The sequence below is a fragment of the Equus przewalskii genome, chromosome 3, assembly GCF_037783145.1.
Source record: "Equus przewalskii isolate Varuska chromosome 3, EquPr2, whole genome shotgun sequence".
Classification (NCBI taxonomy): Eukaryota; Metazoa; Chordata; class Mammalia; order Perissodactyla; family Equidae; genus Equus; species Equus przewalskii.
This window is the reverse complement of record NC_091833.1, coordinates 22,996,134-23,022,577: the sequence shown is the minus strand read 5'-3', so window position 1 is coordinate 23,022,577 and position 26,444 is coordinate 22,996,134. Positions and strand designations below refer to the sequence as shown.

The 26,444-nt window shown below is 44.2% G+C and overlaps 2 protein-coding genes across 2 annotated transcripts in view; one reads left to right on the top strand and one right to left on the bottom strand.

Moving 5' to 3' along the window:
- Positions 1–222: 222 nt before the first annotated feature.
- Positions 223–24,888, bottom strand: COG4 (component of oligomeric golgi complex 4). Its single transcript, XM_008522374.2, has 19 exons — positions 24,466–24,888; positions 22,756–22,838; positions 21,936–22,050; positions 19,818–19,992; positions 18,822–19,015; positions 17,080–17,185; positions 16,386–16,543; positions 15,595–15,653; positions 13,250–13,383; positions 11,452–11,570; positions 10,724–10,890; positions 9,736–9,901; positions 5,533–5,595; positions 3,089–3,205; positions 2,417–2,509; positions 1,754–1,837; positions 1,425–1,526; positions 1,022–1,150; positions 223–799 (listed from the first exon to the last, which is right to left on the bottom strand). The coding sequence occupies exons 1-19, from the start codon at positions 24,634–24,636 to the stop codon at positions 665–667; spliced, it is 2,370 nt and encodes a 789-aa protein (XP_008520596.1). The 5' UTR covers positions 24,637–24,888; the 3' UTR covers positions 223–664.
- Positions 24,871–26,444, top strand: part of SF3B3 (splicing factor 3b subunit 3) — a 52,321-nt gene continuing 50,747 nt past the window's right edge. Inside the window, exon 1 of the mRNA XM_008522375.2 lies at positions 24,871–25,009. The gene's annotated coding sequence lies outside the window, so the exon portion shown is untranslated. The remainder of the gene's footprint in view (positions 25,010–26,444) is intronic.

Below are 26,444 nucleotides of genomic sequence, written 5' to 3'. Positions count from 1 at the left end.
GGGATGATCCAGGTTCTGGCACAGAGGGCCCCAGAGGGCGATGAGAGTCCAGGATTGGATGAGGTACCTGCTATCATGTGGGTCCTGGCGGTAGCTGTGCATTCACTCTGGGTGCGGGAGGGGGCTGAGGCCTTAGGCTTTTACCTTCACATTTTAGGGGAACTGGTGGACCTGTCTTGCCCTGTAGCATCCAACCCTCCCTGGAAACAGCACACTGGCATCTCTCTGAGGAGTGTCTTTAATCAGGGTGATCATAAACCTCACAGCCTCTCCTCAGAGTAAACTTAATTCCCCAGGTCCCCAGATGCACCCAAGGCCTTTAGGGCTGGCAGGGAGGCAGGCAGCCTATTTGCTGCAGTGTCCAAGGATGAGAGAATTACCACCCATGCAGAAAGCTGGCCTGCCTTGGCTTTCCCACCTAATTAAGAGCCCAGGGGGACCCACCTCTCGTGGTGGGCAGAAGCTGCCCCCAAAGCACCACCCAGACAGGTCTGAGTGCAGAGAGTGGAGTGAGTCGAAGCCTTGTTTCCCTGCTGCCGGCAGTGGAGTGGTCTGGGCTGTCAGAGCTCCCCGTAAGCCAGACAGCCTTGCTCAGTTCCTTGGCTGTGGCCACTTAGGAAATGGGCCCTGAAGTGTGATGGGCCAGGTGAGCTCACCCTGGCAGCTACAGGCGCAGCCTCTTGATGTCCTCGCTGCGAAAGTCTATGCGCAGAGCTAGTACCTGGCGTACTTCAGCAGGGGTGAGACGCCAGGTCAATGGGCCGGAGTTGGCACCCCAGTAATCTAGGATCTCGGTCACCTGTGGGGAAGAACAGACAAGTCAGCAAGGAGGAGCTATCCTGAGACAAGGCCTTGGGCTCCACCAGAGGCAGAGCAGGAGTGCCCAGGAAGGAGAGGGTACCCTGCAGGGCTGGGCTGCTGGCAGAGACATGGTTTTGAGGGAGTAGCAGGGATCCAAATTTTATCTCTGCCTCTCTTCCCAGTCACCTTTCCCTGGCTAGGTGAAGGGAGCCCCACATACCCGCTCCAGATTGAGGATTGTGGCCATCTGGGAGAGCCGGGCAAACTTGTCTCGGATGGTCCAGGTGGTCACCGTGGTAAGGTAGGCAACGAGGGACCTCAGCTCCTTGTCAAACTGCAGACCACCCAGCTGCAGGGGAACACAAGACCAGTCACTCTTCAAGGCCTAGCCCTCTGACCAAGCAGAAATGGCTCCCAATTTCCCTCAGTGCTGGGCTGCAAGGCCATCTGGGCCTCAGGTGGTGCCTCGGTCAGCTCCAAGGCCTCAGAAGTCAGGGCAGGACTCAGCCTAGATATGCAGGGCCTGGGGGTGGAAGACAGAGGGATGCAAGTCCTGGGGGGACAGGACTTGTTTTCCTCAGAGGGGAAACAACAGAGCGGGGACCTATACTTTCTTGACTTACCCGGTTGAAGGTGGACTTCAGCACCACTTTCTCCAACTCGACTGCAACAAGGCTGGTCATAAGGCTGGTCAGGCTGTCATAGATGACTGGGGACAGGCCGGCCTGCACACAGAGGCTAGACATCAGCAGAGTCTCACCTAGCCCCTCTGCCTCTACCGGAGTCTTTGAGGGGTGGGGACAGTTAAATGAGGCCATTGGGGAGTGTTTCTGCAGGCTGGGGCTTGGAAGGGCTTTCAAGGTTCCCAGCAGGAGTGTGATGAGGAGCCACAGGCTGCTGGTATGGGACAGGTGGGTAATTTCATAAGCGAGTCCCTAGAGCCTCTGCTCACCTTGAACTCCGCCATTTGCTGCTCCAGGTTAAGGATGAACTGTTGTACCCAAGGGTCATTGGCCTCATAGTCATTGAATTCTTCCTATTGTCAGGAAGCAAGGTGAGTCACTGGGGGCTTCTCCAGGTATCCTTCACTCCCACCCCACTTCCACACCTCTTAAGAAAACAGGGGAAGAGGTCCTTCCTCTCCTATAACTTCTGACTCATCCAGCTCAAAGCCAACTTGGACACCTAGGCTGGCAATAACTTCTGCTGCTGCATCACACTTCTGACTGACAAGTGGCCCTGGGCTGGAGCAGTGGCCTACACGATATGGTAAAGCTCCTGGCATTTTATTCCCTCTTGCATCTCATGTTCTACAGGAATGAAATCATAGGGCTAGAAAAAAAGCTCCTAAGTCTACAATGGAGTGGGCAAAAAGAGCCTCAATAAAAGAGGATGACTGAGGTCAAAGCAAACTCCCTTTAGATGTCTTATGGAGCCTTTCTGACTCCAGGAACAACCTAGTCTTCCAGGGTGAGGGAAGGGGGCCTGAGAAGCACGTAAGGTCTAGTCTTACAGCTTAAGGTCTAGTCTTCAGACAGCTCCACTGCCCTCTAGCTGGGGGCTGGGGGAAGGAGGGGTAATCCTGAGCTTTATGGCTGCTTGTGGTCAGGCTGACCTCCTCGATGTTGTGGGAGACAGAGAGAAAGGTGTTGATCCAAGGCTGCACCTGCGGTTTGATGGCTGTGCTGTTTAGCTCCGTCAGCCCTTCCTGCAGAAGAACCAGGCAGAGATGCTTCGGACAAAGAAGGCACACGCCCCCACCCCTTCCCTTTCTCTTGCTCCATCCATCTGTTGACTGTCAGAATATTTTTCCAGTTCTGAGGCTTTTCTGCAGACCCTATCTGAAGTCTATCAGAGATAATGCTAATAAAAGAGGCCAGGGACAACGTGTTCCTTTCCAGATCTGTGCCAATTCAGGTCCAGGCCAGAGATGAGGTCCTTTTTCAAAAGAAGAGATTTCTTAGTGCCTGGTGTTAGGCAGCAGCTCTGGCTAAGGCCAAGCGAGAGGTCTGAGTAACCCCATGGCTCCATTTCCTCAGAGCACCTTTCTGAGGGCTCTTGGCACTGTGGGAGCCATGTGAAGATTCTAGAGGACCAGAATGCTGGCCTTTCACTGTGACAACTACACTGCTGAGAAACCAACAGGGCCTTCAGTGGCTTGCATGCTACTCCCTCACCCCTCCTCCCTGTTTCCTCATACACTTGGAGCTCAAGATAAGCCAGTAACAATCTTCTCAGAGCAATACACAGACACAGGAGTCAGCCAGCAGTTGACCCTGGGGCTTACCTGCAGGAGGTCTCGGAATTTGCTGGACACGGCAGCCAAGTCAGAAAGGCAGCTGTCAAACTTGGCCTGGGCCTGCTCCCCTCCAATGCCCTGGCTGAACAGCTTGGTACAGTCACTCTAGGGGAGAATACTCAGCTTTCAGAACATGCCTGGCGCACGGGAATGTGAGGTAGGCAGAGAGCAGGCCAGTGTGCAACCAGCCATTTCTCCTACTCCTGCCTTCTCTGGGAGCAGCTATCGCCTATTCCAGGCAAGAGCCCTAGCTAGGTTTCAGAACCTGGATTCTCTCCTGGTGGGTAGCTAGTTGGCTCCCACTACCCCCTGTGTAATATGGGGATACTGGTGTCAGGGGATGTGAATAAGAAACACGAATACCAGAAATTTTTTCATGTTTTTAGGGTCAGACATGCTAAGCATAAGTGCTTAGCCCAGTTCCTGGCATGCAGTAGGCATTAAGGAGATAGTAGCTACTGCTGTTATACTTTCTGCTTGTTAAATATTTTGGTCTGGCTGCCCAAGGGAGAGTGTCATGATTATAGCTAAGATTTAAGTGCTTACTGTGTGCCAGGCCCTGTCCTAAGCATTTCACTTTTATTAATTAAAGTACCTATCTTATGAAGTAGGTACTATTATTATCCCTATGGTACAGATGAGGAAACTGAGGCACAGAGAAGTTAATAACTTACCTTAAGCCAGACATCAGTAAGTTGTGGAACTGGAATTCAAGCTGGAAACTGGCTCCAGAGCACCTGTTCCTAATCCCTACACTATAGCCTAATTGGAGAGAACTCCACAGGGGGAGCTGCTTGAAGCTCACCATGTTTTGGGTTGCCAGGAGCTGCCCACATTTCTTGGAACCCCTTAAAAGTTTATGCTGTTTTGGCTACAGCAGGAGCAGCAGTGTGGAAGAGCTGTAAAGGCACTGATCTAGCAGGCAGAGGCCCTTAGTTCCCATGCAGCTCCAATACTGACTATCTTTAACTGGCTTTATAACCTCATCTGTAAAATGGGCACCATACCACCTGACCTGCCTGTCTCAAAGAATTGCTGATGGGGTTGAGAAAGAAATCTAAGGGGGGTGAGATTTATGGGAATTATTTTTTCAGCTCTTTGCTAGCCTTCTTTTGTTTCACTTGGCTAATTCTACCAGCTCAGTTATGAATTTCTAATATTTCCTCAAATTTTACTTTAAAATTCAACAGACTAATTTTAAGGACAAAGTCAGGCACGTAATCTAAGATGCTGTGACTTAAAAATGATGACAGCCACCTTGTTGAATACATTCAAAGTGACAGACACCATGTTATTGGTACTTCAAGCATTCTAATTTTATTCCATTTTAAGGCCACTGTGGAGTAAATTCCTATTCTAGTCCAGTGTACATCACTGCTGTAAACTCCTACCTGACTGCTGTCTCTGAGCCTCCCTCAGGAACATCAACTACTAGGCCCTCTTCCTGTGTGCTGGCTCCTAGCCTCCTTAGTCTGCCCAGCCCTAAAGCTGACACTTAGCACCAGCTCAGTGCACACTGAGCCCTATGCCTCTGCAGCAAAGCACCCTTCTTGGTATGAGTGCCCACCAGGGAGGCAGGACCCTGGCCTCCCTCCTCTCCTAGAGGCAGAGTTTGGGAGCGGGGAAGAGTTGGGCCCCTCATTTTTTAACACTTCACAAAGTGATTGCTCCAAACTGTTATTTCTATCTATTAATGCAATTATTAACTACCACTCCATGCCTCTCATGTACCAGGTGCTTTACATTATCTTGTTCAATTCTCACAACCACCCTATGGGGCAGAGATCATTCTCTCTGTTTCACAAATGAGGAAACTGAGGCTCAGGGAGGTTACAGGACTTGCCACAGGCCACACAATTTGTCAGTGATCAAGTGGAGATCTGAACTCGCGTATCTGATTCTAAATCCAATCAATTTCCACTATACTATGTGGCCTTCCTTTAAAAAATGATACCAGCAACCAGCTTAGTACAGGGTTTGGTGAACCCTACCTCATCTTAATCTCTTAAATTTATGGAGGACTTTATAATTTTTATAAAGTGCTTTCAACACAGTGTATTAGGCCATCCAACAAACCCAAAGTAGGGCAGGATGGAGAGCTGTATCTCATTTAATAGATGAGAGAACTAAGGCTTTGAGAGTTAAGGGACTTGTCCAAGGTCACATGCCCAGTATGTGTTGGAAGATCTAATTTGAATTCTGATCTTCCAATTCTTGGGCCAGAGCTCTTCACACTGGCCCAGAGACACCTTGCTACCACTTGATTCACAAGGCAATCACTAGTGAATCCCCTCAAGTGCTCTGAAGAAGAGCTGGCTCAATGCCAAGGAATGCCAGCATCCCCATCAGGATGTGTGTGTACAGGGCTCCCTCTCAATATGAGGCCTGGGGAGGCTGCAGTGCTGAAAGCTGATAGGCAATTTCCCCTGTACCTCCAGCGTCTTCTTCAGAGTAGAGATGTTTTCACTGCAGACTTCCACGTTGTTCAGAGTCACCTGGGAGATGAGGACAGAAGAATGTGACTTTCTGCTCACTCGTGTTTGGACCCACTTCAATGCCAGAGTGGCTGACCGTTGCACTCCTGAGGCTCGGCGGTGGGCTAAGGAATGCCTATAGCACTGTCATCAGGCAGGGTACTCAGGTCTCGGATTGGGCAGAATGGTGAACCAGCCTCGCCCTGGTTCTCCTGTGCCTGACATCAAGGCAGCAAAGCCAACCTGCCACAACCTCAGAGGTAGTGACCCCAGGTTTCAGGTTTTTTTGCCCCATGTTTAGGCACACAGGTCTGGGAGAAGTCCTGGAGCTTCAAACCTCCAAGTACAGGTCAAGATGCAAAAGCTGACGTTCATTAAAGAAATACTTCCTGAGAGCCTGGCAACTATGAGGCATTTTCTCATCCGTTATTTCCCTGACTCTGCTAAATAGCCTCTGCAAAACAAGTATTATTAAGGCAGATCATAGGTAAAGATGAGATCCTCAGAAAGTGAAAGAATTTACCAAGGTCAGGCAACAACTGATTCAGCAAATTTTACCTAGCGCCTGCTGTTGCGCCAGGCACTGTTCTAGGGACCAGGGAGAAAGCAGTTAACAAAATAGACACAATCCACGGCCTCACAGCATTTACATTCCAGAAGGGAAGTCAGATAATAAACTGACGTATTACATAATGTCAGGTAGTGATAAACACCATGAAGAAAAAAAAATAAAGCAGGTTAAGGAGACAGAAACTCAAAGAGTGACAGGCTATGGAGCTCGAGGCAGGATTCAGGCCTCCTGACTCTAGGCCAAGGGCTCCTCCTTTCATAACTCAATTTACTTTTAAGCTCAGTGCAGAAATAACCATCATAAAAAGCAGTATGTGACAAAAGTGATAATTAAGGCATAAATTGCTATGGCCACTTAGAGGAAAGAAAAAACGTTTTGGTCTGAGGATTCAAGGAAAGCTCCATGGTGGAATTGGTAACTGAGCTGAATTTAAAAGGCTGGAACATGATTCTGACAGGAGAGGAGGGTGAGTACATTTCTCCACCCGTCAGCCTCTCCCTCGCCCAGTGTCCTGTTTGAAATTTTCTTAATGGTACTTAGGATTATCCGACATTATCTTGCTTGTTTCTTGCCTTTCCCATGAGAATGAGAGCTCCACGAAGGCAGGGATCTAGTCTGTCTTCTTCATTGCTGAGTCTCTAGTAGAGCACTGTCCAATAGAACTTTCTTGATGATGGAAGTATTTTAAATGTGAACAGCCCAGTATGGTAGCCTCTAGCCATGTGTGGCTATCGAGCACTTGAAATGTGGCTGGTGCAACTCAGGAACTGGGTTTTTAAATTTAAATAGCCATCTGTGGCTAGTAGTGGTAACCATATCAGGCAGTGCAGCACTAGAACCTAGGATAGTGCCTGACATATAGAAGTTTCTCAATAAATATTCATTGAATGAACGAATGAGTAAATGAATACGTTTTGGAGAAGGGATAACATCAGCAAATGCAGAGTGGAAGGAAACCCCAAAAGGTATTTGAGGATCAGCAGTGAGTGCACAGACACATGCAGGGAAATGGAAAGAGGAGGAGCTACAGAGATGGGTCAAGTCAGACTGGGATGTGGGTGCTATGGTGTCCTGTGGACAATGGGGTGGCACTGAGGGTTATTTAAAGCAGGTGAATGCCACATGAGCACAGCTGTGGTTTGGGAATACTAACCTAGAGGCTGTATGTGGGAAGAATTACAGAGTTTGAGAGGATCACACAGCCTCTGAACTGGTGTGCTCGTGGCAGGACCAGGAAGGCAGGGATGAGGCAGGGAGGAGCCAATTTTCAAGAGATAAGTCAGGAGCTTCAAGATTTCAGGGTACAAGGAGAATCCTAGAACCCCAGGGATTGAGTGTAGTACATCCCTTTCATGTTCCCAAGAATGTCTCCCTTGTCAGTGTCCTGTAGCCAATACTGAAAGATCATGCTGCTGACAGTGCTGTGGCCACTTCCATTGTGGGTGGATAAGACTAAAGGCCTTTTGTTAGCATGCTAAAAAAGAAGGCTGCTAACATTACAAGCTTCCAGAGAAATAACTGCACTGTCATGAAGCTCAAGGATGAAGGCCACAACATAAATGTTTCCGAGGCATTTAAAGACACCAAGAATAATCTGTCATGAGAGGAAAATGAATTTGGGTTCAAATGGTATTGATTTCAAAGTTTCCTTGTACTGACAGTCCTTGTAAGCATGCACTCACTGGGCTTATCCCAGCTCACGGCGAATGATATGTCAGCACCACTGGGGAATTCATTTTGACAGCCCAATGAATCAAGGTGACATAAGAAATAGGCCCTGTGGTGGGAGTAATGACATTTTAAGTACTTGGCATCAGGAAAACTAGAAACCTGTCACCAAGCATTTAGCATCACCTTTCTTATTGGCCTTATCTTCTGGGCCCTCAATGAAACTGTCTGAATGAGAGCATAAAATGTGCGAACACACAGCGGTCAGACTAATGGGAACCTGTGAAGCCAACTGGTGGAAAATAGGACTAGAGTGGCGAGATGGGTCAGGTTCAGGAGGCCTTCAACAAACCACCAGGTGAAGATGTCTAGCTTCGATGTGGTAGGTAACAAGGAGTCAATGAATGTTCCTGAGTGGAGAAGTCAAAAAATAAAAGTAAGTTCTGTAAAAAATGAAATAGAACTCAAACAAAATGAAAATTTTAAGTCAATTCATGATCACGTGAAGCTGGTTGCCAGATATTTTGTCAAAGTTCTCCGAAGGTACCATATTCAGAGGCAACAGTTTGTTGGAACTGATCCTCTTTTTCCGCAACAACCATGACATCCTAGATTGACAGAATCCATGTGCGTGGAAAATATTTTCAATGACAGAAAGCGGGGCTCCCTAAATAGCTTCCGTACAGGATCTGTCTGAGGACTAGTTACCTGCCTCTGAAAGCAACAGCTCTTAACTCTTTTGGGGTCATAGACTCCTTTAAGAATCTGATAAGGGGCTGGCCCTGTGGCCGAGTGGTTAAGTTCGTGCGCTCTGCTTTGGTGGCCCAGGGTTTCACCGGTTCAAATCCTGGGCGCGGACATGGCACCGCTCATCAGGCCATGCTGAGGTGGTGTCCTACGTACCACATCTAGAAGGACCCAAAACTAAAACATATACAACTATGTACTGGGGGGCTTTGGGGAGAAAAAGGAAAAAGAAAATCTTTAAAAAATAAATAAATAAACCAAAATAAAATTAAAAAAAAAAAAGAATCTGATAAAAGCTAAGGACCCTGCTTCCAGAAAAAATACATGTGCACATTTCTGCATCCAACCCCAGGGTGTTCAGAGACCCCATGTATGGACTGTTGATTGAGAGCTCTGCTATTGGATGTTTCCTCAGCCTGTGAACCAGGAGCCAAGAAGACTCAGGGTCTGGCCCAATGTGGGGATGGAGCAGAATGACCTCTGACAGCACTGTTCCCACTCATGCCAAGATGGCATGTGCCAGAGAGGCCTGATCATGAGCTCAGGACTCATCTGTGTTCTTTCTGGCTCATCACAAACTGGCTCTTACCTTGTATAAATCCTTTTATTCTTCTATGCTTCTCCTTGCCCAGCTGTGTCACACAACTAATGAGACTCACTGCTTCATCACATCTGTCATTCTGGGTAGTTAAGGGCTTTAATAAGGTCACCTTTCTGCAGGTGAAAGCCTAAGAAGTATGCTAGAAAATCAGTCCTGGTAGGCCTAGAGGACTGGTACCTACCCATGCTGGGGGACTGTCCTCAGAGGAGTAGTCTGGAGGCTTGGCACAGATATTACAGTCGGCTCTGTGACAGATGCAAGCCAAACTTGATACTCAGTAGAGCCCCTGAACAGCTGGGCAGTGCTCTTGGGAATGAACGCTGGGGAAAGCTGAGGCACCCAGCTTTCCAGGCAGGGAATAGTACATGTCCTGGCTTGAGCTGCTCAGAAATAGGTCCCTGGTAAGAAATGATTTCAGAATCTTCTAGGAGGAGCTTTCCTTAAAGGAGTTTTCCTTCTATGTAGACACTGGAGGAAAAGTCTCCAGTTGAAGGCTGATTATATTGTAACTTAGAGGTCATAGTTTAACCTCTCGAGATAAACTGACCAACTCTTAACCTGTGGGGCTACCTACCAGGAAGGATAGCTTCGCCTCGTCAGTGCTCTCGATGCCTTTTGTGTCAAATTTGCCCTGCTGGAGGCTGCTGTGCATGATGTTGACGGCACTGGTCACCCCACGCTGGATGTCCTGTAAGGTGGTGGCCGGGAAGCCCATCCGTAGCTTGTTACACAGGACGTCTCTAGGGGCAGAATGGCATATGGGGATTGACAGCACTCAACTTGGCCTCTAGGACAGCAGGACCAGAGGGCCTACTACCCTGACCCAGCAGAACAAATTGGTCTTTTGCGGGGGAATAACTAATCCCTGAGATCACTGTAGGAGACCTTGAGCAGCCAGGGTATGAGACAGACCAAACAGCCCCTCAAGAGCACTCATGTGACAAGAACACGCAGAGGAGACTGGCCAACTATTTACTTCCTATGAGGCCTTCAGTTATCATCACTGAGCTCCAAGAAACTCTTCAGTACAGCTTAATGAAAGGAAGTACTGTGTAAGAGTTGAGAGAACAGGTTTCAAGACAGTTGGTTTGGGACTCTAGTCCTTATTCCACTACTTATGAGATGTGTGATCTTTGACAAGAGATAGAATCTCCCTAAGCCTCAGTTTCCTCATCTATAAAAGAGAGCTAATAGTGCCTACTCACAGGGTTGTTATTAAGACTGAATAAGAGCAGGAGATTAGCATAGTGCTTGGCCTGTAGCAATGGTAACTAAGATCGTTAATATTACAACTACTGCCTTCATCTGAACCACCTGTTCTCCTTCCTAGGTCTGAGGACCTTATTGGTCCAATCCTGTCCAGGGAACACAGATTTGGCCCATAAGACATCTGTTGTACAGCTGCCTGGAGCCAAGGATGTTGTGTTATGGATAGGAGCTTTTATCTTCTATAGAACTTCACTAGAATCATAAGGAAAACAGGAAGAAACAAATGGGCCTCAGGAATCAGTCATATTAGGACCTTTCTGCCTCCTAGAAAGGAGAAAGGGAGTCAATCATACCTGAAGTCAGACTCCAGCTCTGTGGTGGCGAGGTTGATCATGGCACAGAGACAGTCGATGCTGGAGCTGGACAGAGCCCGCCCAATGCACTTCTTAACAATGTAGAAGACATCATCCACCATGCTGGATGTCAACTGGCCCTTCTCGTAGGTGTCCAGAGCCACAGCCTACCCAAAAGGCAAAGCACTCAGTGAGGGCCCTAGTTCTGCATGCCACTGTTCTAAACGGTCCTGGAACAGGCCCAGGCTCTGCTTCCTTTTCTCTACCTTGTGCATGTTTTTCCCAACATGGCTTATTCTGGTCACAGCTTGATGTGGATCCTCTTTGCCAAAATAGCTCATTTCCCTATTGATCATTACATTAGAAAATTAAGTATTTAGGGCCTTTGCCTTGAGGACAACTGTTACCCGGGATGTAAGACTTCAAGAGAGACCCTTTTTCCCCAAGACTCCTCACCCACATACCTCCAGGGAAGAAGGGAACAAGTAGGCTCCCTGAGGAGCTGAGGTGTTCTTTTGTGATCCTTGGGAAAGAAGTCCCAGCTGGGTCCACAAAGAGCACGACAACTCTAAAGACGCCCTCTACCCATACAAAGTGGTGCCACTTAGTCTGCATGCAAGGGTAACCTCAAGGCAGTACCAAGAAATATGATACACCTTGGCCATTTCCTTCAGCCTGACTTCTTGAACAGGAAGCCCCACTTCCAAGGGATGTGTCCTCTGTCCTACCTTATTGACAGTCTCCCTCATGAAGTACTCCTCCATAGTAATATATAAGCCAATTAGCTCCTGCATGGTGCAGCTCAATAGGCAGTTATTGAGGAGCTTGTCCAGACACTTCTGGTGTTCTAGGGGACAGCCAAGAAAGGAATACTCACTTTTCTTCTCCAAGGGAAGAAGATCAACTTTTTTCATTTTTTCACATTCTTTTCTAGTCTCTGTTCCAAATCTGTACATAATCTACACAGTTATAATCACTGTACAGGTACAAATTTGTATTCTGCTTTAAAAAATTATACATAAATATTTTCATTGTTTCTACATAGTTTATTTTTTCTTCTTTTTAGATTACTTATTTTTAATGGCTGTGTGATATTTCATCAGGTAGATAGTCTGTATTTTTTTAAACTACTCTCGTATTTTTAGACACTCGGGTTATTCCCAAATGTTTTGTCATTATTAGAGGTAATTGGATATCATAGTAATTGGAAATTATAGTGGCCATTTTTGTACAAAGATTTTTTTACTTCTTTTCCATTATTTCCTTAGGATTAATTAGTAAGATTCAAAAGATGTAAGTTTCCAGGGCAAAGACTGAAATATATTGGGTACAGAACATCTCATTCTCTAAAGTAGTGTTATCCAACAGAATTTTCTGATGATGATGGGAATGTTCTATGTCTGTGTTGTCTAATATGGTAGCCACTATTGAGCATTTGAAACGTGGCTAATGTGACTTAGGCTAACTTTGTGCATTCTGCTTTGGTGGCCTGGGGTTCGCTGCTTTGGATCCCAGGCACGGACCTACGCACTGCTCATCAAGCCATGCTGTGGTGGGCGTCTCACATATAAAACAGAGTAAGATGGGCACAGATGTTAGTTCACGGCCAATCTTCCTCAGCAAAAAAAAAAAAAAACTGTGGCGGAGGGCAGCCCCATGGCATAATGGTTAAGTTCAGTGTGCTCTGCTTTGGGGGCCTGGGTTCGTGGGTTCAGATCCGAGGTGTGGACCTACAACACTCATCAGCTATGCCGAGGCAGCGACCCACACATAAAGTGGAGGACAATTCGCATGGACGTTAGCTCAGGGCTAATCTTCCTCCAGCGAAAAAAGAGGAAGATTGGCAACAGATGTTAGCTCAGGGCGAATCTTCCTCATCAAAAAAAAAAAAAATTATGAGTAGGGGAACTGGGAGACTGAGGGAGAGAGTGAAAGGCTTTCTTTACATGATATACTCTTTTTGTGTACTCTTTATATTAATACTCTTTTCTTAATATTATACTTTGACACTATATTGAGGTGTAATTTATATACCATAAAATTTACCCATTATATGGGTACAATTCAATGATTTTTTAGTAATTTCATAGAGTTTTGCAACAATAGCCACAACCCAGTTTTAGAATGTTCCTATCTTTCCCAAAAGTTCCCTTGTGAAGATATCTGTATCTTTTTGTTCTGTCTATGTACCTATTATGTGCACATATCACCTACTTAAAGTAAACACCAATCCATAATCAGATCTGGTGAGGAAGCATGGCATGGGCAAAAGAGCAGAGGAAAATCATTTAACCTTTCTGGGCATTAGCTTTCCTCATTTGTAAAATGATCAGATGGGCTCAGAGGTCCAGTTCAATTCCAAAATTTGGTAAGTCTAGATTTCCTCCTAGGAGTCAATTTGCCCACAGACTCCCAGAAGCTAACAAGTTCTAGTTATTTTCTATGATGAGATCTGTGGCTTAACTACTACAAAACAGTACCAACTATACCCCAGCCCTCCTAGAGAATACAGGAAACACCTTTTACCTTGCTTTACTTCTTCTGAGGCCATGGAGTCCCCCACCTCAAAATCAGAGCTGATCCTCTTTCTGAGGAAGCGTAAGTACAGCTCGCTGCGGGCATTCATCAGGGTGACTTCAGTCAGGATAGGGTCCAGTTCCCTGAGACACACGGAGCAGAAGGAATAAGCAGGAGGGCACTAGATTCCCTCAGATATAAAAGCTACAGGGCAAACATAACCCCAAACTCCCCCTCCCCCCGGGGCCCACAGGGGTCAGCTCCGTCAGATAGTCATCCTGGCTCTGCTGGCTGGATTATAACCAGAGGCAGCTGTCAACCACATATTCTATTTACATGTTTCATCTGAATCGTTCATCTCCTAAAATCCTGCCAGGGCTATTAAGAGATTGGGAGGTGTGTTTTCAAAAGTGGTTTGAGTAAAAATTATCTATGCCTCATGTAGACGAAACCACACCCCTCCAACCTCTTATTTAGCTTTGGTGAGATTTCAGGATATACCCACACCCATTCATCTAACCAGATGAACAGCCAAAACAATCATGAAAAAACAAAACACAACAAAACATACTTCTCAATCTCAAAACTAACTACAAACCTACAGCAATCAAGACAGTGTGGTACTGGCCTAAGGACAGACATGGAGATTAACTGAGAGTCCAGAAATCACACTTATGGCCAAATGATTTCCAACAAGAGGCTAAAAGAATTCAATAGGGAAAGAATAGTCTTTTCAACAAATTGTGCTGGGATAACTATTATAAAGAGTGAAGTTGAACCTTTCTTTTACATTATATACACAAATTAACTCATTTTCCACACTGAAGTTCAAGAGATCTTTTCAAAACATAAATCTAGTCATATCATAATCACATGATTTCCTAGCTCTTAGGATACAAGACCCTGAATGGCCTGACTCCAACACCCTGTCCAGATTCATCTCATATCAGGCTCTCCCCAACTCTCTGCCTTTCAACTACACTGGCTGCCTTTCAGTTTTTCAAACATCCAGGACCTTTGCACATGCTTGCCCCACTCCCCCCACTCTACCTGGGACACTCTTCACTTCTTATCCTTACTTACTCTTGAGGTCTCAGATCTAAGGTTATTTCCTCAGGAATTTTTCCTTGAACTTCATCAACTTAGTTTACACTACTTCATTACATACTCTCTCTACTCTACATTTAGTATATTACAGTGGTTAATAGCACAAACTCTGGAGTCAGATTGCTTGGATTCTATTCCTGGCTCTGCCACTTTTTAGCTGTATGACCTTGGGCAAGTCACTTAACTTCTCCAAGCTTCAGATTCCTCATCTGTAAAAAATGTTTATGGATTAAGTCAGTGATCCTCAACTGGGGTGACTTTACTCCCCAGGGGACATTTGGCAGTGTCTGATGACATCACACTATCAGCATCCAGAGGGTAGAGGCTGGGGATGCTGCTAAACATCTGAGAATGTACAGGACAGTCCTCCATAACAAAGAATTATCCAGCCAAAATGCCAACGGTACAGAGGCCGAGAAACCCTGGATTAAACAATTTAATTTTTGTTAAGTGCTTAGAACAATGCCGGGCATGTGGTAAACACTATATGTGTTTGCTAGTATTATTATCTGTCTACTTTATAGACCATAGACGCCACAACGAAAGAATTATGTCTGTCTTGCTCACTTTGCTTGTTGCCATATCCTCAGTACCAAGGACCAGTGTCTGGCACATAATGTGTACTCCGTAAAAAATTTGTCGATTGAATGAATACATTTTTATGTTTGGATTTTCTTTTTACAAGCATATATTACTTTTATTAGAAAAAAGAAAAACTTTAAAATTTTAGGACAGTAGTTATCTTTGGGGGAGCGAGAGGAGGAGAGTCACTTTGGGGGCTTCAAAAGTATTGGTAGGGGCAGCCCCATGGCTGAGCAGTTGAGTTACATGCTTTGCTTCAGTGGCCCAGGTGTTTGCTGGTTCGGATCCTGGGTGCAGACCTATGCACCGCTCATCAGCCATGCTGTGGTGGCATCCCACATAGAAGAACTAGAATGACTTACAATTAGGATATACAACTATGTACTGGGGCTTTGGGAGAAAAAAAAAGAATGGAAGATTGGCAACAGATGTTAGCTCAGGGCCAATCTTTGTAAAAAAAAAAAAAAGCATTGGTAATCATTTATACTTTATGAACCACACATATGTTACACATACGCTTTTGTTTGTATGATATATTCCATTAAAAAAAAGAGTCATAGATAAAATATTTTTAAAACATAGACCACATTGTAACAGAGTATTCTCTGAATGATACATGATTACCAATTCAAACTCCTATGGGCTGAAGGAAAGAGGCTTATTACCTTGGTTCTATTTTTTCTGTTGCAGAATTTCTCATCATGTTGTTCTGGACGTGCCGAAACTGCAATATACCACAGAAATGAGAATGCTTTCCCCATCCTCCTTCTATCTGCCTCTTCCTGGTCACTCCAAACTTCTGGCATACAAGTTTGTTTATGAGGTAGGACAAAAGTAGGCTTCCAGGATGATGAGCCAAAGATTTACTTTTGATTTAGATGTGAATGCTCACCTCTATTTTATTGCACTTAAAAGTGATGCTAATGATGTTCCAATGGACTATTGTCAGGAGTCACCTAGCGTTCTAGAAACAAAATTGTATGGGGCTTCTCCTATTTCTAAGTCATATTCTTACTTTCTATGCTCAAAGGAATGGAGAAATAAAGTTCTGAAAAAGCAAATGGTACCTTTAGCACTTAAGGAACTAAGGAGAAATTTGAGACAAACTACTTGACACTAACTAGGACCTTAAGAAATAAAATTCTCATAATATCACCAAAAGGCATTGTTGAACATTCTGTGATAGAGAACTGGTCAACGTTTCTGTTGTGTTCCTTTCAGTAAGCTCTTTCTATTTCCTTCTCAATATTGTACTGAGGCCATCGTCATCCTGACAACACCTCAAGTCCAAAGTAAGCTGGTGATAGGCAAGATGCAGGCCAGTCTGCCTTTGGGATTTATTTTTCTCCTGTCTGCAACTTTTTTCATTCCCCCCCCCCCCCCCCCCGCCGCAATTTACTATTCAGTGTTGCTGGCTAATGCTGCTTCCAAAATGCCTGTGGCTTTCCCTGCTCACCTGCTGGTGGTAGTCCCTCTGCTTGATGAACTTGTCTACCACCTTCTCCACCTGTCTGTCACATTCCACCTGCAGATATTTTATCAGGTTATAAAGTCTCCCCGGCCCATAATAGGTCTCTACTATTGGTTGGTGGGTCTCCACAATGCGGGCAATCCCTAGAAAGGAGACAGAGAGAGGGTTGGATTCCAAATATTCTTCCCACAAAATAAACTCCTTTTTTCATCCAGGATTGACCCAGGGTCTAACTCAAACCTATTTGGCTGTTTCACCTCCCAAAATGAATACAAATGGTTCTTGGTGGGAGTTGCTAAGCAAATTTGTCTGTTAAATATGCACAGTGCTTGGTATATCAGTAGGCATTTGATAAGTTACATTGATTGTTCCTATAGGAGCATCTTCAGAAATCAGCATCACTCTCTTCCCAGTAATTTATTTTAATATTATTAATTATTAAACTTACTCTTAGAGTTTGGGTCTTGAGGGTTAGAGAGGATCAAAACACCTGAGAGACTCTAACTAATCTTTGCTAATCAGACACTGAATTGGGAAGTTAATTCTCCAATAAATTAATACATAGTAAACTACAGGATTAAATTAAAGGCATCGAGCTAGCGGGCAGAGAAGAAAAGCTTGGATGCAGGTATTAGATAGAAATGTCTCCAGTCTCGCCAGAGTGGAGAAAGAGGCTTGCCTTCAAACAGAAGAGTGAGTGTATCTGCAAAGATGACTGCAGCTCTTCGATCACTCATGTCTGTCCCTAGCACCAAAAGTAGATTCTCCTCAGCTTTACTGGCCACCTGAAAGAAGCAGAAAATCCACATGTATTTCTCAGACCAAAGGCTAGCCTCTGTTTTCCAAAAAAATCTCCCACTGGCTTTCTTTTCCTTATATTTCTGTTGATGCTTGAAAGCCTAGGCAGCACAGAGGAACCTCTCGTGGGAGCTCTGGGTTGTCTGGGCCTCAGGCAGGACAAAGAACTGGAGCACAGTGGTAGCTCTTCTTCCATTCAGAGCTATAAGTAATGCTTTCTTTTTCTCTGAAAATATGTACTGCCATTAGCCAAGGGAGAGTCTTCAGTTTCAACAGTTGTCTCAAAGTATGACAGCTATCACTAATGGTGCTTCGTGGAGCAGCACAAGGAATCTGGGTACTGTGGAAGGGAATTTTAAGGGATAAAGTAGAAGCCATTTCTAAGTCCCAGAGGGCAAAATACTGATTAAAAAAAGCACCATAAAGCAGTTAAATTTTATTTCTAATTAATCATTTTTTTAGAATGGGTAAAACACACACACTTAAACATTCAAAAGGAACAAAGGAGTGTTTGGTGAAAAGTGATTCTTCCTGTTACCTATGTCTCTTGGTCTCCTAAGTCTTCTCTTCAGAGATGACCACTGTTAGTCCTTCCAAAAACATCCTACACTTATACAAGCATACATCCTTATTGCCAACCCCCTCATTTTAAACAGGGATGGTAGCATACTGTTGTTTAACTTAACAAACCACATATGTTAGAGAGTGAAATACGTCAGCACAAATGGAACTGTCTCAGGTTTTATCTTTTTTTTTTTTTTTACTGAGGAAGATGCGCACTGAGCTAAGATCTGTTGCCAATCTTCCCCTTTTCGCTTAAGAAAGATTTGCCCTGAGCTAACACCTGTGCCAATCTTCCTCTCTTTTGTATGTGGGTTCCTGCCACAGCATGGCCACTGCCAAGAGGTGTAGGTCTATGCCCGGGAACCGAACCTGGGCCACCAAAGCAGAGCATACAGAACTTAACCACTAGGCCACGGGGCTGGACCCTCATTTTTCTTAATGGCAGAAGAGTGTTCCATTATAGAGAATTTTGTGGGGGAGGAAGAGGATGGACTCTGACATACAGTTAAAAAAAACCCTCAACAACCCTCTGCACACATGTCTGCTGAGATTTACTTCTCTCCATCTGAGGTCGGGGGGAAGGGCACTGAGACTTTAGCTGAAGCCTGTTTCTTTTCCAGGATTAAACCTTAAGTGACCTCACCTGCTTTATCTCAATGTGGCTTATTTTGAGACTCAAGCCTGGTGAAGTCTTAAAACCACTAACCAACAACTCCAAATGCTCTTAAAAGAAGCCAGTTCCTGGCTGACAAGTTGAAAAGGGTGAGACAACTTTTCAGAGAATTTGCATTTTAATTTTCCTATTCTTTTACTTGGTCCATTGGAAATAAATGTGCATCATGGCCTAGCAGATATCTAGGCCATGCCTGGTACAAAGTAGACTCGCAACAGATAGTGTTGAATGAATGTATGCATCCAGTCCTGCCAGGCTAAAGCAAGAGCAGAAAAGAGTCAAATCCTGTGGCAAGAAAGTATCCACAGAAACTAGATCCCTCCAGCGCCCCAATCTGCAGGCAGAGAACCATACCATTATCCTGCCAAGCTATTAGGGGCCCATACCTGCTTGCAAAGGTATTCTGAGAACTTGCTTAATCCCTCCTCATGCAAACCCAGCAGTGGGAAGATCTTGAAGAAGCGTTCCACCTGGGGTAGATCCCCTTCTTTAGTGGCAATGGCAAACTTCTCTGTTACAATGGCTTTGAGACGCTGCTCAGCTTCCTGCAGCAATTTCAGGTTGGCATCAATCATGCTTCCTGTGCAACGGGAAGAAAATGGGAATGAACGTAAAGAATGGTACTATGTCAGGTCTATGCCACTTAGTCTGCACACCTACTATTCATTCAAAAAATATGTATTAAGCACTTACTGTGTGCAAGATACTGTACTAGCAATATGGATAATTAAGAGATGAATCAGCCATGATCCTACTGTCACAGAAGTTATAATCAAGTGAAAGAGATAAGATTTGTGTACAAATAACTATAATAAAAATCAGTGCATGAAAAGTGTCATAAGAAAGGTGCCCACAAGTCACATTTCTGGTTGAAGTAATCAGAAAAGGCTTCTTAGAGATGATATCCCATCTCTCAAAGATGGACAGGATTTTGATACCTGAATAGGAGAAACATACATTCCATGAAAAAGGAATGAAATGAGCAAAGAAATAGAAACAGAAGGATGAAAAGAGTATTTGTGGAGTATTGCAAGTAGTATATACCCTGGCATATAGAGGAGCTCAACAAATATGTGCACAATGAATGGATGTATGAGTGAATAGCATGACATAAGGCTAGAAAGAGAGAGTGGGTGGAGATCACGGAAGGCCCAGAATACCAGGCTAAGAAATTAATTTTATAAGTAGGCAATACGGTCAAGTAGTTCCTTTCCCATAAAATGGGAACAACAACACATGCCCTGGGATGGTCTAGGACTTATAAGGGTCTAGTACTAGACAAGGAAATTTCCTAACAGATGACTTTTTCCTGGTTGACTTTGCCTAGTTCAGATTACAGATGCTTGTAACTAAACCAGAAATCAACAGTGTGCAATGCCAACCTTCTTTGCCCTGTCGGCTGAGCTCAATGACTGACTTGTCCAGGCACAAGTAGCGATGAATGTGGGCTGCAGCCTGCTCATAATCTTCATTCCTCAAAGCAGTCTGAACTCCATCCATGCAGAACTTCAGGTCCAAGATGTCATCAGCTCTCTGAATGGCTTGATAGAGGCGGTTCTGCAAAAAGACTTGGTGCTTAGAATAATGTCCTATGCTTTCAAAAACATCTCTCCAGAAGGTAGGGAGATTCAGGTGCTGAATCTGGATAACTAGAGGTCCTTTTCAGGTTTCACTGATGAATTAAAAAACACCACGACTGCCACTCACAAAACTGTTACTGAGGGGCCACCTGGTGGCGTAGTGGTTAAGCTCGCATGCTCTGCTTTGGCAGCCTAGGGTTCGCAGGTTTGGATCTCGGGTGTGGACCTACACATCACTCATCAGGCCATGCTGTGGCAGCATCCCACATACACAATAGAGGAAGACTAGCACAGATGTTAGCTCAGGGCCAATCTTCTTCACCAAACCAAACCAAACCAAACCAAACCAAAAAACCTGTTACTGATGATGGTCAATATCACTGACAAGTGTCGTTTAATATTTATATGACCAGATCATTCATTTTAATGGAAGCAGGAACATGGATAATCCATATTTATATTTAGCTTATATTGTTAAATTTATAATAGAACCAGAATGTATTTGGGGAACGTGACACTGTAAACCAAGTAATAAAGTGAAATAAGTGGAAAGTATTTTTCTTTTAGAATAAGCAAGAATGTTTAAAAAACTTTAATATGTGAGTTGCTGGCTGTGTGGCTATAGGGTTTTATGGTAAGATATTTTTGCAGAATCTGAACAAACAAATAGGGAAGGGTTATGCTACTTCAGAAGGGCAAACTGAGGCTGGGACTGACTTGTTCAAGAGCCCAGACCCTGTGCTACTCAATATAGTAGCCACTAACCACCTGTAGCTACTGAGCACTTGAAATGTGGCTAATCCAAATTAAGATCTGTATATATATATATGTAAAATGCACACTGGATTTCAAAGGCTTAGTGCAAAAATAAAGAAGGTAAAATATCTCATTAATATCATTTTAAAGTGATTACATATTTAAGTGGTATTTTGGATATAACGGGTTAAATAAAACATAGTATTAAAATTATTTTCACCTATTTCTGTTTTACTTTTCTTTTTTTTTTTTTTAAAGATTTAATTTTTTTCCTTTTTCTCCCCAAAGCCCCCTGGTACATAGTTGTATATTCTTCGTTGTGGGTCCTTCTAGTTGTGGCATGTGGGACGCTGCCTCAGCGTGGTTTGATGAGCAGTGCCATGTCCGCGCCCCGGATTCAAACCGATGAAACACTGGGCCACCTGCAGCGGAGTGCGCGAACTTAACCACTTGGCCACGGGGCCAGCCCCATCTGTTTTACTTTTCAAACATGGCTACTAGAAAATTTAAAATTACATATGTGGTTCATGTTAGATTTCTTCTTTTCCAATCTGTATGACTTTTATTTCATTTTCTTTCCTAATTGCCCTGGTTAGACCCTCTGGTACAATGTTGAAGAGAAGCAACAAGAGCCGACATCCTTGTTTTGTTCCTGATCTTAGGGCGAAAGCACCTAGTCTTTCACCAATAATTATGATGTTAGCTGTGAGTTTTTTACAGATGCCCTTTATCAGGGTGAGGAAGTTCCTTTCTATTCCAAGTTTGTTGAGTGTTTTTATCATAAGGGGGGTTGAATTTTGTCAAATGCTTTTTTTAAATCTATGAGATGATCATGTGGTTTTTGTCCTTTACTCTATTGATACGGTGTAGTACATTAATTGACTTTCAGATGTCAAACCAATCTTGCATTCCTGTGATAAATCTCACTTGGTTATAGTATAGCCCTTTTTATATGTTGCTGGATTCGGTTTGCTAGTATTGTTGAGGATTTTTATGTCTATTCATAAGAGCTATTGGTTTGGAGTTTTCTCTTCTTGTGATATCTTTGTCTGGTTTTGGCATCTTGCATTAGATTTCTATCGGATGGTGCTGCTCCAATTTCTAATGAGGTGGGTTCTCTACTGCCCTTTACTAACTCAAACATCAAAAGCAGAATGAGATTACCTTGGCCAGGTCAAGCTGGCGGACTTTGCTGGACACATTCTCAGCTAGGTTGCAGGTAAAGGTGATCATTCCAGCTAGCTGTTTTGCATCTCCTTCAATCAACTGTAGGTTGGGACTGGAGACACACAGTGTCAGCACACACATATCCATAGAGGCAGAGGATAGGAGTAAGAGACGGAAAAATTTTTTTTGTAGATGGCGACTACATCTTCTTTTATACCTCCCACAACTCTTAGCTCACTTCACTCTATCACAGCTTCTTATCAAGAGTGTTTTACTGAAAATTCAGGCCTATAGTTAATAAAAAAATTAATTTCTGTAACTACTAAAAAAACTCCTAAATAGGTATTGCCAATGAATTAGAGAAGAGATTCTCCCAATTGCTAAGTGAGCATAAAATGCACTAACCAACAATCTAAGAGGGTGATGAGATCAAAGAGCAATTTTTATGACTAGCAAATACACAAAGTCTGCAAAAACTGTAGTCCTCAAACTTGAGCCATACATCAGAATCACTTGGTATGCTTGCTAAAACAAAGATTCCTAGGCGCCCCCCTCCAGAGTTTCTGGTTCAGTAGGTTTGGAACGGGGCCCCAGAATTTGCATTTCTAACAAGTTTCCAAGTGATGTTGGTACTTGCTGGTCCAAGGACACTTTGAGAACCACTCAACCATATCCTTAGATGTTCACTTTACCTTGAGGTAACACTCCTCTACATTTCAAACTCAGCTGGCATTTTAGAACAGAAAGTTAGGAAAAATAACTTATCCAGTGGTCCCTGTTGGAATTTACAACAGCTCTTGCTGAAATGAAGACTCACCCCATTCGGTGGAGAGTGACCATTTTACTTTCAATGGTGTTTTGCTGTTCCAAAAGAGCATCCAGCTCTCTCTCCACCACTTTCTGAAACACAGAGAAACATTCTGTCCTCAGAATGGTCAGAAGCAACCTTAAGAGTTATCTAACCCAATCACTTAGCTAAAGGATGAATCCCATTTCAAACATCTTCTTTCCTTTCACCAAGTTCCCCTAGAACTTTAACAAACAATACTTCATTTTTGCACTTATCACAATGCATAATGATTATTACCTTATGTGTACCGTATTCCATCTAGCAGATGAACACCCAAAGGGTGCTTCCTGTGCTTAACACAGGAAGGCATTTAAAATATAATGGCTAAAGAAACAAAAGCTCCAAAGTGGTGGTTACAAAAAGTCTCTTCATAGTGTACAGTCAATATCCAAAAGGGATAAATATAATTCCCTCAGCCATTTACTGCATTACCTCAACTAATGTAACCTTCTTGCGCTTGAGTTTCATCTGTAAAAAAGGGATAGTACTACATATGCCATAGGACTGTGGTGTGAGCCAAACAAAATAACAAACATAAAGTGCTTAACATAGTATGTGGTTTATGATTCAATAATAGCCATTAATATTAGGTATACATTTCTATTAAAATAGTCCAGTAGGATCCAGAGGGAAACTTCCCCTTGACAGTCATCAAATACAAATATGGAACTACTATTGTTCTGTCTGTAGAGATCGAGTTAACTTTTCCCCCAAAGTACTGATTGACTCAGTGAACGCAAGCTTAGGAATCTTGAGTCAGGAGTACTTAATTTTATAAAGCATATCTTGCTGAAAATTGTATCAGAAACTGCTAGAGTTGGTGCAAGTTAATATTTGAAAATATTTGAAGATACTAATGATCACCCCTTCTCCCCCACCCAGCTGAAACTGAGTTTTGTGCTCAATCTTAATTAAAAGTTTGGTTTAGGGAACAGTTACTAAACTTTTAGATCTCTTAGATAGCTTAGATCTTTAGACAGCTTAGGTCTCTTTCTTCTGACTGGCAAGGAACCCAACTGACATTCAAAAATGTATTGATTGGCAGCATCAGGCCGCCACGGAAAAGTGAAGGAGGCTGCAAGGAATCTTCGACAGAATATAGTCCACGCCCCTGATTTGATACAATGCAGGGGTACAAGAGATGAAGGGACTTGTCCAAGACTAGATAGTTGTGCCTGAGTCTTAAAATCTCAAGCTTCTACAAAGTTGTGCATTTAACCGAAATGCTAAAACGACACCCCCAAATTATTCCCCACAAGAGGAAGTTTTAAAACGCTTTGGTTTATGTGCAATGAATTCCCGCTTAAATGAGATAAAGGGGTGAAAGTGTTTCATAATTTTTAAACTGCTAAGTCAACGCAAGAGAGCCTATGTTCTCATTTTGAGAAGCAAGCGAGTTGGCGTATACCCTCAGTCTAACTTTACTCTGTCAAAGAAACCTAATGATCAATGGCGGGGTGGGGCAGATCGCCCAGATAACAGGGAAAACGAGCTCGGGGGTGTCAGACTGAGTGAACAGAGACGTCAAGTCCACTCAACTATACTGCTTCCTGAGTAGGTGCTGTTTTGTTTCTCTCGGCAAGGAGAGAACTTCCCACAGCCCACATTTCCCAAGACTGACAGCTCCTACGTCCACTGCCCCTAGATCCTCCTGGAAAAAGAGGCTCAGCCCCCCACCTCCTCGCCGCAGAGCCGTTCGTACACAGCCTCCAGCTCCTGCAGCTCGGTCAGGGAGCGAATGAGCTCGATGGAGATTTCCGAGCAGCGGCCTCCTCCCACCCCTTCAGGCGGCGGAGGAACCCCTGACAGCTTCGGAGGGGAATCGAGGTCCGCCATCTTGGTCCCCATTCTGCGCTTCCGGCCCCGCGAGGCCCCCTCCCCGTTGGCGTGCCGGATCTTTGGGGCTGCCCACAGAAGTGCCCGATTTATTCATTTATTTTTGTTAAGTCTACTTTAAAAGACCTATTCTCCTGGAAAAAGTGACGGCAATAAAGTATGTTTAAATAATTTTCAATGCGGCGTGGGAGCAAAACAGAAGCATTAAAAATTATATGTACATTCTTCAGGCGCCGGTTGGGGACCTTTTTCCGTCGCGCGCCAACCGGAAGGTCCCTGTCTTAAGAGCTAATGGCGGACGCCGGCGGGTTGGCGTTGGCGGTGGCTTAGGCCTCGAAGGAGTTCAGCATCTATCGGATATCTACGCCATCCTCCCGGCTGCAGGGTAAAGAAGCAGCCTCCCGACCTCCCCGGTCTGGGGAGTGGAGAGCGGCCATGTAGGAGGGTGGGCCGAGCCTCTGCTGGGGTGTCTGAGGCAGCGTAGGCCCGACAGGTCCGGGCAAGGGACGAGAAGGAGCTAGAGGGAAACGCTTGGGGCGCGAGAACGGCTCCCAGGCATGGTCTCCGGTTTCCGTCCCCAAGATGGGAACGAGACGTGGCTCAAAATAAGCCTTCTAGAGATTGCCTAGCTTTTAGGCCTGGGGGAGGTCTGAGAACGAGCGAGAAGGACGTCTTTTGGAGAGAGTAAACGACACACCGACGGGAAGGTGCAAAGATCGAGCGTGTTAAAAGCGTAAATAACGGGAACAGTCTTAGGAGTCAGGACCCTGTTTTGAATTTGTGTTTTGGTACTGGGGCAACTTGTTTTCCCCTCTCGCCCCTTTTTTTTAATCACTTGTAAAATAGGGGACGGTAATTTTTATCTTGAAGACTTGTCAGAGTTTAAACGCTATGATGTTCCTTTGGCACGTGGAGAGGGGGATGGAGGAAGCATTCACAGGCGCATTTTCTAGTAATCACAGACCGTGGAGGAAATCATAAAATTTCCCAAGTTTTGGTGTTAATGGTTCCTGGTGTATAGTTCTTGTTGTTCTAGGCTGATCTTCTACCGTAATTCAACTTCTTCCATTACCCGAGATAAAAGTATAGCTGGGGAACGTGGATCCACCAGCTTTGAGGAAAATGAATTCCACAGATTGTAGCGGATGCCATCAGTTATAAAGGAACTGGAAAGTAGGCTGACTTCTTCGGTCAGCTATAAAGAATGAAAAGTAGCCTGGGGGGAGCTTTTCAGGGCTTCAAAAGTGACCAGTGGTTTCGTCTGTCTGTCTGTCTGTCTCTCTTTTTTTAATAACAATTCTTTAGCTTTAGTATAGTCAATTCTACAACAGGAATCACGTTGACAGCATAATAGGGATTTCATTATAAATTTCAACTGCGATTTTGAAATTATATTTGAAATTTTATAACCAGAGCAAGATGCAGAAGAATAAATTGACTTAAGCATGTTTGAGAATCACATTCACTACTACTATTCAATTGAGAGTAATTACAACATATTCTTTGCCTATTTTCTGGGGGGAAAGCTGAGCACAACTTTCCCACTGTCTCAGCCTTTCTGGGTGTGTGTGTGTCCATGTATTTCCTCTCTTATTCTTGTAGGTCATTTCCCTACTCCCTTCTTGTTCCACCTGGGACATTTTCCTTCTTTTCTCTATGATCCTAGAAGAACATTAAAGATGTTCCTTAGTCTCAAGTGAGAAAGTTTATCTCTCTCAGGACCCTTTTGCAGACTGGAGGATTGATCTTTTCTTCTCTTAGTTATCCTGCTTTTGTCCAGCCCCCAAATTATTATTAATTATGAGGACATTCACTCATAA